The following is a 13,417-nucleotide window of genomic DNA, read 5'->3' on the forward strand; positions in this document are numbered from 1 at the left end:
ATGGTTTTCTCCACGGCGAGTACTCCTACTACTCCCTCCGTTTCTAAATATTTGTTTTTTTAGAGATTTCAAATGGACTATCACATACGGATGTATATAAACATATTTTAGAACGTAGATTCACTCATTTTGCTTCGTATATAGTTACTTGTTGAAATCTTTAGAAAGACAAATATTTAGGAACGGAGAAAGTAATAGTGAATAATCACTAGTAGTAGCACGATTTGGCTAGGATGGGCGACGTGGGCTGCATGCTTTGCTAGGCCGCCCCGCGCCCCGATAATTCTCCATCATTGCCTCCGCTGCAGCGTGCTCTTAATGGCGATTAGACGTGGCGGGGGTGCGAGAACGTGCCCCCGCGCGCGCCGGCCCGAAAGATCTCCTCGTTCCGCGAGCGCGCGAGGGGGAGAAGAGAATGCGGGGAGACCCCTGACCGATCGCGCCGCTCCGGGTCCCTGACACGCGGGCTCCACATGTCATCGCCGTTTCTCTTTCCCCGATACATCTCCGAGCCCGTCTTTCTATATAGCTTCGTCGTCCAGGCCGCTTGAGCTTCGTACCTTCTCTTCTGCCAACTCCTTGGGTAGGGTTTGGTCCTAGCTTGTCCATGTCTTCACGAGGTGGAGGCGGCCACGGCCGCGGCGGCGAGTCGTCCGGAGCGCAGGAGGGTGGCCGCGGGCGGGGTGGTGGTGGCGGCCGAGGGAGGGGCCGAGGGGAGGAGGCCGGGGGCGAGCGCGGCCGCGGAGGACACGGCCACGCGCCGCGCGGTCGCTCCGGAGAGCAGGAGCCACATGGCGGACGCGGCGGGGACGGCCGAGGGAGGGGCCGAGGCGGCGAGCGCGGTGGCCATCGCGACGACGCGGCGAGAGGCCGAGGTGGTCGAGGCGGCGGCGGCTACCCCTCGTCGCCCTCGCAGCCTGCAGCTGGCGGGCGGGGTGGCGTCGCCGCGGTGGGTGAGCACGACCCGCGTTACGGTGGCACTGGACCAGGCCGAGCCGGCCAGCAAGTGGCGGCCCCGACCCCGACGGTGGAGGTGCTGGGTGCCGAGGTGGAGCGGAAGATGGTGCTCTCTAAGGCCGCAGGCGAGCGGCCGTCGTCGTCTTCCTCGGCTCCGGTGGCAGCAGAGGAGCAGCGGAGGGTCGCCATGGAGCCTCGGGTGCCGGCGGCGCCGGCCAGTCTGCCGCCGGTGTCGAGCAAGGCGGAGAAGTTCCCGGCGCGGCCGGGGTTCGGGACCATCGGGAGGAGGTGCCGCGTCCGCGCCAACCATTTCCTCGTGCAGGTCGCCGACAAGGAGATCTACCATTACGATGTACGTATGCTTGAACCTGTTCGGTGATATATTCGTAAATGTTCATTTATATTTCTTTACGGAGGGAGTATTTCTGAATATTTTGGCGCGCGTATCTTTGTGCATTTGTTTTTGACATGCATGGGTTGACCTTGTGAATTGAATTCGTTGTATTGTAAGCTGTATGTATTTTGAACCATCAAGTGGATTTGGATCAAAATAGAATCAATCACATGTCTTAGCTAATCCAAACGTTATTAAAGAAACAAGCAGATACCAAAATCAGCCAACTTACAAGTTTCATGCAAATTTAAGGTTTCACCTTCAAAAGTGGGTGAATAATTTCTCCAAGCACATGATCATGTTTAATTTTCACCTTCAAAAGTGGGTGAATAATTTCTCCAAGCACATGATCATGGTTAATTTTCACCTTCAAAAGTGGGTGAATAATTTCTGCAAGCACATGATCATGGTTAATTTTCACCTTCAAAAGTGGGTGAATAATTTGATTTCTGCAAGCACATGGTCATGGTTACTTTTCTGTATAACAACCGTCTTCCTGTTGCGCAGGTGACAATTGACCCGGAAACGAGGTCTCGTGGATGGAACAGATCAATAATCAACGAACTAGTTAAATTGTACAAGGAACACTTGGACGGTAGGCTGCCTGTTTATGATGGAAGAAAGAGCCTATATACCGCTGGTGCACTGCCGTTCAAGAACAAAGTATTTGTCGTGAAACTTGCCAATGCCGCGAAAGGGAATAAACGGTAGGACAAAAACATTTCAGTCTTCCTTTTTGTCATCAAAACCTGCTTGTTCATGTAATGGTTTTTACGTTGTACTCGTTCTTGTATTTTAGCGAGGAGGAATACAAGGTAACTGTCAAGCTTGCTTCAAATCTGGATATGTACAGCCTTCGGCAGTTTTTGGCTGGTAGAAGCAGGGACGTGCCACAAGACACTATCCAAGCTCTCGACATCGCCTTAAGGGAGTGTCCCACAACAAAGTAATTTCTTATATTTGATACTTGATGTGGAGTAGTAAAGGAAGTATCGCATTGATACTTCTTTGATGTGGAGTAGAAATTTTTCATTGTTTGAGTTCCCCTATTTTCATTCCTTATATTCATAATTCAAAATTTTGTTTGCATCTTCTTTAAATTGGAACAGGTATGTATCGATCTCTAGATCATTCTTCTCTCAGTCATTTGGACATGGTGGCGCGATTGGCAACGGTGTTGAATGCTGGAGGGGTTATTACCAAAGCCTTCGCCCCACACAGATGGGTTTGTCACTAAATATCGGTACGTCTGTACCTAAAACTGTTCTAGTGTTGTGAAAGTGTTTCTTAATTTTGTAGTCCCTTAGAAAAATCCTGTCATTAATATTTGTCATTTGATTGTTTCTTCTCAGATATTTCTGCAACGGCATTTTACAAGGCCCAAGCAGTGATGGAATTTGCTGTTGAATATCTGAATATCCGAGATGCTTCAAGGTCCTTGATTGATCAGGATCGTATTAAGGTATGAATGATGATAGTTCTCCTTAACTATTATTTTTCCTTCTGTCTACCAAACTAACTGTTGCATTCCTTTTTCTTTTCTGCTTTATAGTTGAAGAAAGCCCTTAGAGGTGTCCGGGTTGAGGCCACTCATCGCACTGATAAAACCATACGCTACAAGATCACTAGCGTTTCCTCAGCTCCGTTGAAGGAATTAATGTACTTATTCACTTTTATACCATGTTTCCTTCATGCACTTACTTTAAATTTTCATTTAGTCATACTACACTGTTAAATTAATTGTGATTATTGATAGTGACCGGGGGTAGAAACGAACTCAGTTACAACTTACCTATGATCATTTGCTACTGCAGGTTTGATCAAGACGGTGTGCGCGTATCAGTTGTCCAGTACTTTAAGAAGCAATATAATTACTCTCTGAAATATATCAATTGGCCATGCCTTCAAGCTGGTAGTGACAGCAGACCGATATATTTGCCTATGGAGGTGCTTATCATCTTCTTTTGTGGCTTGCTAAGTTTGTCTTTTGTATTTGTAGTTAAATCAATAGCGTGTGCCTGTGATTTCTTCAGGTTTGCAGCATAGTTGGGGGACAAAGATATTCACGCAAGTTGAATGAACGCCAAGTTTCAAGCATACTAAAGATGGCATGTGAAAGACCAGCTCAACGGGAGAGCAGTGTTCTAGAGGTGAATAATAGCCCTTAATTCTCACTTACTCCGCATTTGGTATTTGCAGCATAGCATAAATGTACGTCTTGCATTGCTCTCATATCAACATATTTATATGCATTTGATATGAGGAGGATATATGATCTGATCCCTTCTTTTTATCTTGTCAGATTGTTAACAGGAATAGTTATGGCAATGATGACTATTTGAAAGAATTTGGCATGAAAGTCATGAACCAACTTGCATTGGTCGATGCTCGTGTACTACCTTCCCCAAGGGTAACTGCTTTTGAAAAAAATGACTGCATTACTGTCCTTACATTATTTTATATTCATTTGAACTCTTTAATATTTCTCTTGTTAGCTTAAATATCATGACTCTGGACGGGAAAAAGTATGTAATCCTTCAGTGGGACAATGGAACATGATAAACAAGGTATTATACATTTATACCCTAGACCATATTCCTTTTTAGTGACATAATTTCATTTCGGCAACATTGTTACGCTCAGTGTTTATGTTTAGTATTATCAATATCACTTTGCTCTTGCATGTTTTTTGCTTAACATGTAAATGGAGAACATTTGTGTCAGTCTCTAAACTACTTGGTATGTTGTGAGAAGGGAAATATATTAATATCAAGAAGAACTACTTGGTATGTTAGTTGTGATTGTATGTATTTTTTCCATTGATATATGATATAGTGCATTGAAATGACTATATACTCCCTCCGGTCCTTTTTACTCTGCATATTAGAATTCTCGGAAGTCAAACTTCACAAAGTTTGACCGTATTTATATAAAAAAATATCAACATCTGCCATGCTAAAGTTATATAATATGAAACTTTAAGTCATGACACATCTAGTGGTATTGATTTCAGATTATGAATGTTGACACCTTTTTCTACAAAGCTGGTCAAACTTTAAAAGGCTTGACTTTAGTCAAATCCTATATGCGAACTAAAAAGGACCGGAGGGAGTACTTTTTTACCTGGCTGTTTGCAGCGATGTTCCTATATCTTCTGTCTATTTCATTTGCTTTCTGCATCAGTCGTAGTAATACTAATTTCGTTGTTTTTCCCAGAGAATGGTGAATGGAGGATCTATCAACCATTGGGCATGTCTAACTTTCGCGTCTCGACTTCACCCAAATGACATTGGCATGTTTTGCCGTGATCTGGCTCACATGTGCAATAGCATTGGCATGGTAACCTTTTCTTCTTCAGGAATGGACTTCTGTCGGTAGCATCATATGTACTGACTGAATAAATTTTCCTGTACTAGGAAATGAACATGGAGCCATGCGTGAATATCACACAAGCACGCCGTCAGGACACCGTGGAGTCTGCAATCAGAAATATCCATGGCCATTCTGCCCAAGTGCTCGCTGAGAAAGGTCTAAAAGGGAAGCAACTTGAATTATTGATCATCATATTACCTGATATTAGTGGTTCCTATGGTATGCTCTTTAAGTTGATTCTCTGAGCTGATACCTGACTATTTTACATAAAAATCAGTTTTAATTCCAAATTTCTGCCATTTAATGCAGGAAAGATAAAACGGCTTTGTGAAACGGAGCTTGGTGTAATAACTCAGTGCTGCTTGCCTAAAAATGTTCAGAAGGGTGGGAAACAATACCTTGAAAATCTTTCTTTGAAGATCAATGTTAAGGTATGAATCAATTTCTAGCTGTGCAACAATCAGGCCTGCAGAATGCTGAGACCGTTGCTGTTTTGTGATTAGGTTGGGGGTCGGAATACAGTACTTGAAGATGCTTTGTACAAGAGGATACCCCTTCTGACTGATGTGCCTACCATAGTTTTTGGAGCTGATGTTACCCACCCAGCTGCTGGAGAAGATGCATCTCCATCTATTGCAGCAGTATGTTATTCTGATCTCTCACTCGTCATGCCACAGTTTGTTAATTTGCAGTCTGTTTATTTGACAAGAGTTGGTCAAAATCAGATGCACTAATGAATAGTGCTCAACTTAGGTTTCTATTTGTTTTTCTCTTGCTTTTTATCAGTACTATTATTTGCAATAGCTTCGCATTTTGGGTGGGCAATGTCTGAACAAAAGTAGCGATGTTCATTGTAAAAGGCAACTAAGCTTACTTTGCTTCAAAGGAGAAACATATTACATATCTATTTTCCAATTCACTTCAGTACCGATCCTCATTTGCTGTTTGCCGTCTTGGCACCAATAGTATGAATGCATAATGGAATTTGGACTTCTGGAATTAAGGCTTCTAGTTCATGACATCGCAGGTTGTTGCGTCCATGGATTGGCCAGAAGTAACAAAATACAAATGCTTGGTATCTTCACAAGGCCATAGGGAAGAAATTATTGCCGACCTTTACACCGAAACAAAAGATCCACAGAAGGGACTTGTTGGCGGTGGGATGATAAGGTAGTGCAAGATACCGAAGTATTTGCCTAGTTTTCCTTTTTGCCATAGTAACTTTTCAATTTTAAATTTTTTTCAGGGAGTTGCTTCTCTCTTTCTACAGAGCAACTGGATGTAAACCTCACAGGATTATATTTTATAGGTTTGTAAAGCAGTCTTTGTTTTTCAAGGATCATTTCTTAGTCTCTGCTTAATACTGAATCATTTAATATGCAGAGATGGTGTTAGCGATGGTCAGTTCAGCCAAGTGTTGCTTTATGAAATGGATGCAATTCGCAAGGTTCTTCTCACCCCCTTTGACCCTCTCCATATAACGCCACATTGGTCCTTTATTTTCTGTTTCAACATTCTCCGGGCCTGATTCCCTAGCAGCTAGTGATTAATTCATACCGTAACATTGTAATTTCTAATTTGTTTGCTACACCATGTTCTTCTTGCTCCCAGGCTTGTGCTACTTTACAGGCGGGGTACCTCCCACCAGTCACATTTGTTGTCGTGCAAAAGCGGCATCACACTCGTCTATTTCCTGAAAATCATCGTGCGCGGGATCTGACGGATAGAAGTGGGAATATCCTACCTGGTAAGTTTACTTGCTTAGTTAGCATAATATCGGCACGACTAGGTAGATTTGGGGTACCAAGGTGTGTTGAGTTACAAGATTAAAGTATCAAGTGTGCTTTGCCCTCAGGTACCGTCGTCGACACAAAGATCTGTCATCCTACTGAGTTTGATTTCTACCTCTGTAGCCATGCTGGCATTCAGGTGATGTTACATGATCCACATTTCTGTAGTCCTGTACTTCTAATGAATTCGGCAAGTCTTTCATGATGACATGGTACTCGAGTCGACACTGATGCTTCTTTGTTTTCCTTTGGACAGGGAACAAGCCGCCCAACACATTATCATGTTCTTCTCGATAAAAACCGTTTCAGTGCTGATGCCCTTCAAACCTTGACCTACAACCTCTGCTACACGTAAGCTGCTCTAGCCATTTCCCCCCGATGATGAATGATGCATAACCTGTTATCTGTCTATCTAACCCTTTTCTTCTGATGATTTCTCGCTCGCAGCTATGCCCGGTGCACGCGATCGGTTTCCATAGGTACGCATTTGATCTAGTCTTCAAATCTCTATATCAGCTTGCAAGGGAGAGATGCTCATGATCTTAGCCATCGGCAATGTCTTTTGACTTTCTGCTGATTCTGCTTTCTTGCTGCTGTGACAGTTCCTCCGGCCTACTACGCGCACCTGGCGGCCTTCCGTGCGCGCTACTACATGGAGGACGAGTTCTCCGACGGGGGCTCGTCGTCGGCCACGGCCCGGTCGGCGCCTGCGAGGCAGCTCCCCAAGATCAGGGACAGTGTCAAGGAGTTCATGTTCTACTGCTGATGGCTGATCCGTTGCTTGAGAGGACTACGCACGTCTCCACGCCTTTTGCCTAGGACTTGATGGCTGTGTTGCAGATGGCTTGGTCGCACTAGAGCAGTCTCATGAAACTCGTCATGGTTTTGTAGGACGTACGTGTTGCCTTCAAGAACTTTAGCCTTAGGTTAGCGTACGTCCTCTGAAAACATACTGGGGTTACATGCATGTGACGAACGTAGGCCCTTGTATTTTGTGAAGAACACTCGATGGTACTGCATCAGTTGTGGACGTGTCTGCTGTCAGTTGGAAAGATTTTCAGCTAGTTGGCTGTCTTGATGACGAGACTGACATCCTTGGTAGTGGTTTGGTCACGCACCCACCGACGGCCTCGTCGTCACGGCAGCGTGCTATACATTCCGGCCGGAGTCGGAAGTCAGAGCCAGCAATGGACTAGTGTGTGGCTGGCCGGGAAGAGGATACGCGTCATCCCAATTATCGCCATCAGTCGTCGCCTTGCGTCCGTGTGAAACGCAGACGCCGGAAGGGAAGACGACGGTGCGCTCTTGCGGGCAAGGCGGGGAACCCTAGCTAGCTGGATAGCGAGCTCCATCGTCCTCGTCCCCGCTATGACTAGTATTTGCAGTGATTTCGCTGGCGCGTAGCAGTTGGCTGACTGCTTGTTCGAAGATCCCTGAGGACTGATAAGTCGATCGTCGGAGAAAGTGACTGCCGGCGCGTCGCGCGCTGGCGACGACTCGTCGTCTCTGATAGAAACAGGCGTGCCTTAGGTGGTGTGGCATGGCTTGGGGCCGGTGTGGGGAAACTGCGTGTGCTTGACGACATGTACTCGTATCTAAGGGCCCTTTTTCAAGATCGATTAACTTTTTCGAAAAGTGGCGCTTTATTACTTAAAAGGTTTAAGCATTACATCCGGCCTCTCCACAACTAAGATGCACACAGCCAAATGAAGTCCTCTCTCGCACAGAAGAAAAATAAAAAAGGTGAAACACTAAGAAATATGTAGAGTCCGTATAACGCCTAAAGCGGTGGTGGATCAATTCTAAGATCATGCTGCTATCCATATTGGGTAAAAGTATCCTTCAGTGGTGTATACACCTCCGTAAACAGGTCTCGATTCTCCACGTGTTGTAGAGAGGATCATAAACGAAGAGTCCCGGTACATCTGTAGATAACCTGCATCAGGGTAGTACTTTTATCATTAAAAACATTATCATTTTTACATAGCCAAAGCGATTAAATAATGGCAAACGCTCCAATCCTAAGTACCATGTACAAGAAGGATATAAGCCAGAGACTATCTGGATGACTGACCATATAGAACGAGCTAATTTGCATTGAAAGAACGAATGTTTTATTATCTCATCATGATGACAAAAGACACATTGCGGACTTCCGTGCCAATTTCTTTTAATAAGGTTATCTTTAGTAAGAATGACTCCGCGACGAAGATACCATGCAAAGAATTTATTCTTCAGAGGTATCTTCATCTTCCAGATCTTCTTATTATTATCAACTGGCACATCAGACTGGATTAACGCTCTATACATTGACTCCATTGAAAATTGTCCATTCTCATGAAGGTTCCATCAAAAAACATCAGACCCATGTGACAATTACACCATGAACAACCGCTCGAGCAGGATGCTCCACGATTGAAGTCTGGGTCCAATTAATCTCTTTTAAACGTCACATTTGGTGAAAATGATTTACCATGCTGCGTTTTAGTTCATTTTCATCCAGTTTCAAATGCAGCCTACTTTTCCATGCCGTGTGCTGACCAGTCGACACCGTTGAGTACATTATTCCACATATTCAAGACTGCAATGCATGGGTGGTCATGAACATTCCTCACTATTTTTCATTAAAAAAATTAACACAGTACAGATACCACCACTATAAACGCGCACACGCACACCCTACCTCTATGGGCAGACTGAGCCGATATATCATCTTGAGATTTACGAAGTCACCGTAGGCGCCTCGCCGTCGACAGGAACGTCTCCTCCCACTAAAAGCGCATCGCCGGAAATTCTGAAATGAATTCAGAAATAATGCGAGCACCAGGACTTCAATCCTGATGGGCTGGGGATAGCACTGTCCCTTTAACCATCCAACCACAGGTTGGTTCGCCCCATGAGTATATAATAGAAAGTCAACTTTATTTCAAACACATTTTTAGATTGTTCTTTTGAATTTATAATTACTAATTATTTTTTGCATATAAAGTGTATATACACATAAGAACCAAATATTCCTGTCGTAGTAGTTGGCAACTACTAGTAGCACAAAATCTCAGCAACACCCATTTCATCTGCGCCCAAGGAGGGAGAGAAGTGGTGTTCTAGAAAGGTTTACTAATTGTGGCGATGCCAAGAAAATGACGCTCCGGGGATTGATGACTAATCTACCGTATTAATCCTTGTCGGACGATCACTCAATCCATTTCAAGTTTGTACGTGATCCTGCTCTAGTTATGAAAAACTCACAATCGTCAATGGTCTTGATGCTCTGGCTGTGTGCAGATCGATGCCCTCTCTTATCCAACAAGAGGGGACGAGAGAGATGGCGGCCTACGTCTTTGAATAGTGACTTGTCAAGGTCTATCAGATGACAGTTTGGCAACTAGTTCCATTATCATATACTGTATTTAGAAAAGTATGCTACTAATGGTCAGACGCTTTAGGTTCATAATTTTGGATAGTGACATTTTGGTGCAAATTTCCCACAAAGCAACAAGAAGAGTGCGACGAGACGCTGGTGCGCTTATCCCTACCAAGCTGCTCTCGGCCGGAGTATATTCAGTAACTCAAGAATCAAGAGATATATAGGTCCTTCAAAGGATTACGGAACATGAAATGTAAAAGCTCGTATTGCCAGAAATGGGTAGCTCTCACTACTCCTCTGGAACTTCTAACAAGTGTCATGATGGACTAATCAGCAATATTGATCACACGGATCTTGGAGGTTTGCGCGTTAATATGAGAGCATGCACGTGATTAGAAAAAAAATAGACATGCACTGGTAAGATGTAACTGATCAGATTGCAACAAGATTTGGTCGGTGACGTTATAAGACTTTTCTATTATCTTCGTCCTACGTCATGTCATGTACATACCTGCAAAAATACTGGATAATTTGTTCTTTTGCAGAAAATCATGGTAGACAGTTGCAAAATAAAATTGAAAATTAAAACGAAAACGCTTCGCGTCAACCGGGAGATCGAAAGCAAAATGTTTTTAGATGCATCCCTCTATGCGCCATGTGCCTGACTAAGTCATCTGCAATATGACCTTTGTTGCAAGACGCACGAAAGCAACACAAACTACGTTGCAGACCGCACATGAAAAGATATCGATAAAACTATCCGAGGATGCGACAAGACTCGTGCTAAGAGCGCTGAGCGCAACACGAGGCTTGTTGCAGAGGCTCGGTGATGATGCCCTACGATTTTGATAGTTTCCGTTGAACTTTCACTGTTTCATTCACATGACGATCCAGCAAACTACCGTTGGAACAATCAATCTAACCTGCACATCTAGCAAATGAAATTAAAGCAGTCCCCTTTCCATGAAATGCGGGATCACACAAGACTTGCTGAGCTTCACCCGCTACTTGTGTACTACTACTGAAGCAAGAATTTCAGTTATCCGTTTTGTAGTACAACTATACAATCGATCCATCTATATACCTGTACACACAAATTAAGCAAAGCATGTGTAGCATTCACATGCATCCGTATGATTCCATGGATCTCTCTGTCTTTGGTTAGTGATCAGCTGAACCGATCTTGCTGCCATTATTGGTGGCGACGGCGTTGTCGCTGGGACTGGTGCTACCATCCTTGGTGGTGGCTTGTTCCGGCGGCTCCTCGCCGGCAGGGACAGGACCCATGGCCAGGTCGGCCTTGAACTTGCCGTAGAGGTCGCCCCTGTAGAAGTTCCTGGTCCTCCACGCGAGCAGCAGCGAGACGAGGGCGCCCAGCAGGGTGACGCCGGCGATGATGTAGAATGACTCCCTGAAGCAGCGCACGCCGATGCAGGTGAGGTCCTTGCCCCGCCGCCCGCCCTGCCGGAGCGCCTCCTCGTCGTAGCGGCGGCCGGCGATGCGCACGTTGAGGATGTAGGAGCCGACGGGGCTGGCGACGGCGCCGAAGTTGTAGAGCGTGGAGTAGTACTTGAGGCCGAACACCTCGGAGATGATGGCGAAGAGCAGCGGCCACTGCGCCCCGAAGCAGAAGCCGAGGATGACCGACGCCGCGTAGAGCCCGTTGTTGACGCCCACGGCGATGAGGAGGTGCCCCACGCAGGCGAGGAGGAGCACCGCCGTGAGGACGAGCGGGCGGGGCACCTTGTAGCGGGCCAGCACGTACTCGGACGCGAAGCCGGCCACCACGCGCCCCGCGTAGTTCCAGATGCTCACCAGGGACACGAAGGTGGTCACGCTGCGCTGCGGGTAGCCCAGGGACTGCCCGATCTGGCCCAGGTTGTCGATCGCCGTGAGCGTGCCGCCCACGCCGCAGATGGTGGCCACGAACAGCACCAGCATGTCCACGCTGAAGAGCGCCTGCAGGATCGTGTAGTCCTCCCCCCTTGCCGGCGGCCGGAACACGTCCTGGAAGCACGTCGTCGCCGGCGGCATCACGGTGGCTGTCTCGGCCTCGTGGACGACGGCCGTGGTCGTTGTAGTCGGGACGAGAGACTGGGACTGGGACTGGGTGGGCAGTGGCGGCTGCAGGTAGGTCCTGAGCTCCTGCTGGACGACGATGACGATGGGGAAGAAGATGAGGAGGAGGAGCACGGTGGCGGTGACGTAGTAGGCGGTCCTGGGGAACTTGAGCACCTCCAGCTCCACCACGTTCATGACGAGGAGGTAGACGGCGAGCACGATGGAGGCGTAGAGGAAGTAGAAGAAGGCCTTGCGCTCCCGGGTGCTGCTGGCGGCGGCCGGGGTGTCCCGCGGCATGATGCGGATGGTGGGGATGAAGACCAGAGAGATGGCGGCGGGGAGCCAGGCCATGAGCAGCACGAGGTCGGCGCCGTCGTTGTCGGTGCCGTAGATGGCGCGGTAGAGCTGCGTGAAGATGGCGCCGCTGAGTCCGACGAAGCCCTTGAGGAGCCCCAGCACGACGCCGCGGTCCTCGGGGAAGTTCTTGACGGCGGTGACGAGCGCGCCGGTGTTGGCGAAGGACTGGGAGTTGGCGCCGACGGCGATGTAGAGGCACATGAGCCAGACGGGCGGGCGCGCGGTGCGGCCGGTGATGGAGAGGTAGATCATGAGGTAGCCGACGAGGTTCATGGCGGCGCCGCAGGCGAGGACGACCCAGGGCGGGGTGACCTCGTTGATGAGGCCCGGGAGGATGCCGACGTTGGCGCCCACGTCCTTGAAGAAGCTGAGCGTGTTAAGCGTCTGCTGGTCGTACCCCAGCGACGACTTGATGGCCTTGGAGTAGATGGCGAAGATGTAGGTGCCGCCCGCGGCCGCCATGATGAGGATCGACGCGAAGAACATGAACCACCGCCCGCCCACCACGTGCTTCGCGAATTGCGTCGACGGCACTCGGCCGCCATCGCCGGACACCATGGCTCAGCTAGCTCGATTGGACTAGCTAGTTTACAGTTGCTACGAGTGTGCTGGCTGGTTTGCTTGCTGCGGCTAGCTAGCTATATATATATATGAGATATGTAGCGCGAGAATGATCAGCAAGCGAGATATGTCAGCTTCCTATTTTGACCACACGAGCAAAGAAAAATCAAATGGAATCGTTTCCATCCTCAATTCTCTCACGATGGCATGTGTTGTACGAACAGGATTTATCATCATCTTGTGATAAGAAAAGTGCTCCTAGCCGTAGAGGAGATGCTACCCGATCGATATATATGCAGACATATATGGCGGACATGCGATTGCGCCCAAAACTCTACAGCCGTTCAAATCGGTAAGGCAATGTTAATTGGTTGGGTAACTCTTGCACATATGTATCAACCCCCTTTGATGAATAATGGACAGCACCAAGCAACGAAACGATTCACCGAACCCCCCTCCCCCTCAACTTGTCTCGTGAACTTTGAGCACAGCTTCAATCAACAAGTTAAAGTGGAAAAACCACGTCAACTTGAGCAAAGAAAAATCCAATGAGGAATC

The 13,417-nt window shown here is 47.1% G+C and overlaps 2 protein-coding genes across 2 annotated transcripts; one reads left to right on the forward strand and one right to left on the reverse strand.

The window, feature by feature from the left end:
* The first annotated feature begins 607 nt into the window (after positions 1–607).
* Positions 608–7,535, forward strand: LOC119283725 (protein argonaute 12-like). Its single transcript, XM_037563148.1, has 22 exons — positions 608–1,309; positions 1,859–2,058; positions 2,151–2,297; positions 2,461–2,594; positions 2,704–2,813; positions 2,904–3,010; positions 3,166–3,298; positions 3,385–3,501; positions 3,654–3,761; positions 3,847–3,918; positions 4,568–4,690; positions 4,768–4,942; positions 5,033–5,154; positions 5,227–5,364; positions 5,751–5,893; positions 5,970–6,032; positions 6,107–6,170; positions 6,335–6,470; positions 6,579–6,652; positions 6,770–6,864; positions 6,961–6,992; positions 7,116–7,535. The coding sequence occupies exons 1-22, from the start codon at positions 608–610 to the stop codon at positions 7,277–7,279; spliced, it is 3,159 nt and encodes a 1,052-aa protein (XP_037419045.1). The 3' UTR covers positions 7,280–7,535.
* A 3,284-nt stretch (positions 7,536–10,819) lies between these two features.
* On the reverse strand, positions 10,820–13,014 carry LOC119287063 (protein NUCLEAR FUSION DEFECTIVE 4-like). The gene has a single exon (XM_037566559.1). It carries the CDS (start codon positions 12,854–12,856, stop codon positions 11,042–11,044), a length of 1,815 nt encoding a protein of 604 aa, XP_037422456.1. The 5' UTR covers positions 12,857–13,014; the 3' UTR covers positions 10,820–11,041.
* Between the last annotated feature and the right edge of the window lie 403 nt (positions 13,015–13,417).

The sequence above is a fragment of the Triticum dicoccoides genome, chromosome 4A, assembly GCF_002162155.2.
Source record: "Triticum dicoccoides isolate Atlit2015 ecotype Zavitan chromosome 4A, WEW_v2.0, whole genome shotgun sequence".
Classification (NCBI taxonomy): Eukaryota; Viridiplantae; Streptophyta; class Magnoliopsida; order Poales; family Poaceae; genus Triticum; species Triticum dicoccoides.

What these genes read in the sequence shown, in the direction of transcription:
- LOC119283725 (XM_037563148.1), top strand. Translation starts at nt 608, where the DNA reads ATGTCTTCACGAGGTGGAGGCGGCCACGGCCGCGGCGGCGAGTCGTCC. An exon ending in GCCGCGAAAGGGAATAAACG is followed by an intron (nt 2,059 to 2,150) that starts GTAGGACAAAAA and finishes CTTGTATTTTAG; the next exon opens with CGAGGAGGAATACAAGGTAA. An exon ending in TGATATTAGTGGTTCCTATG is followed by an intron (nt 4,943 to 5,032) that starts GTATGCTCTTTA and finishes CATTTAATGCAG; the next exon opens with GAAAGATAAAACGGCTTTGT.
- LOC119287063 (XM_037566559.1), bottom strand. Translation starts at nt 12,856, where the DNA reads ATGGTGTCCGGCGATGGCGGCCGAGTGCCGTCGACGCAATTCGCGAAG.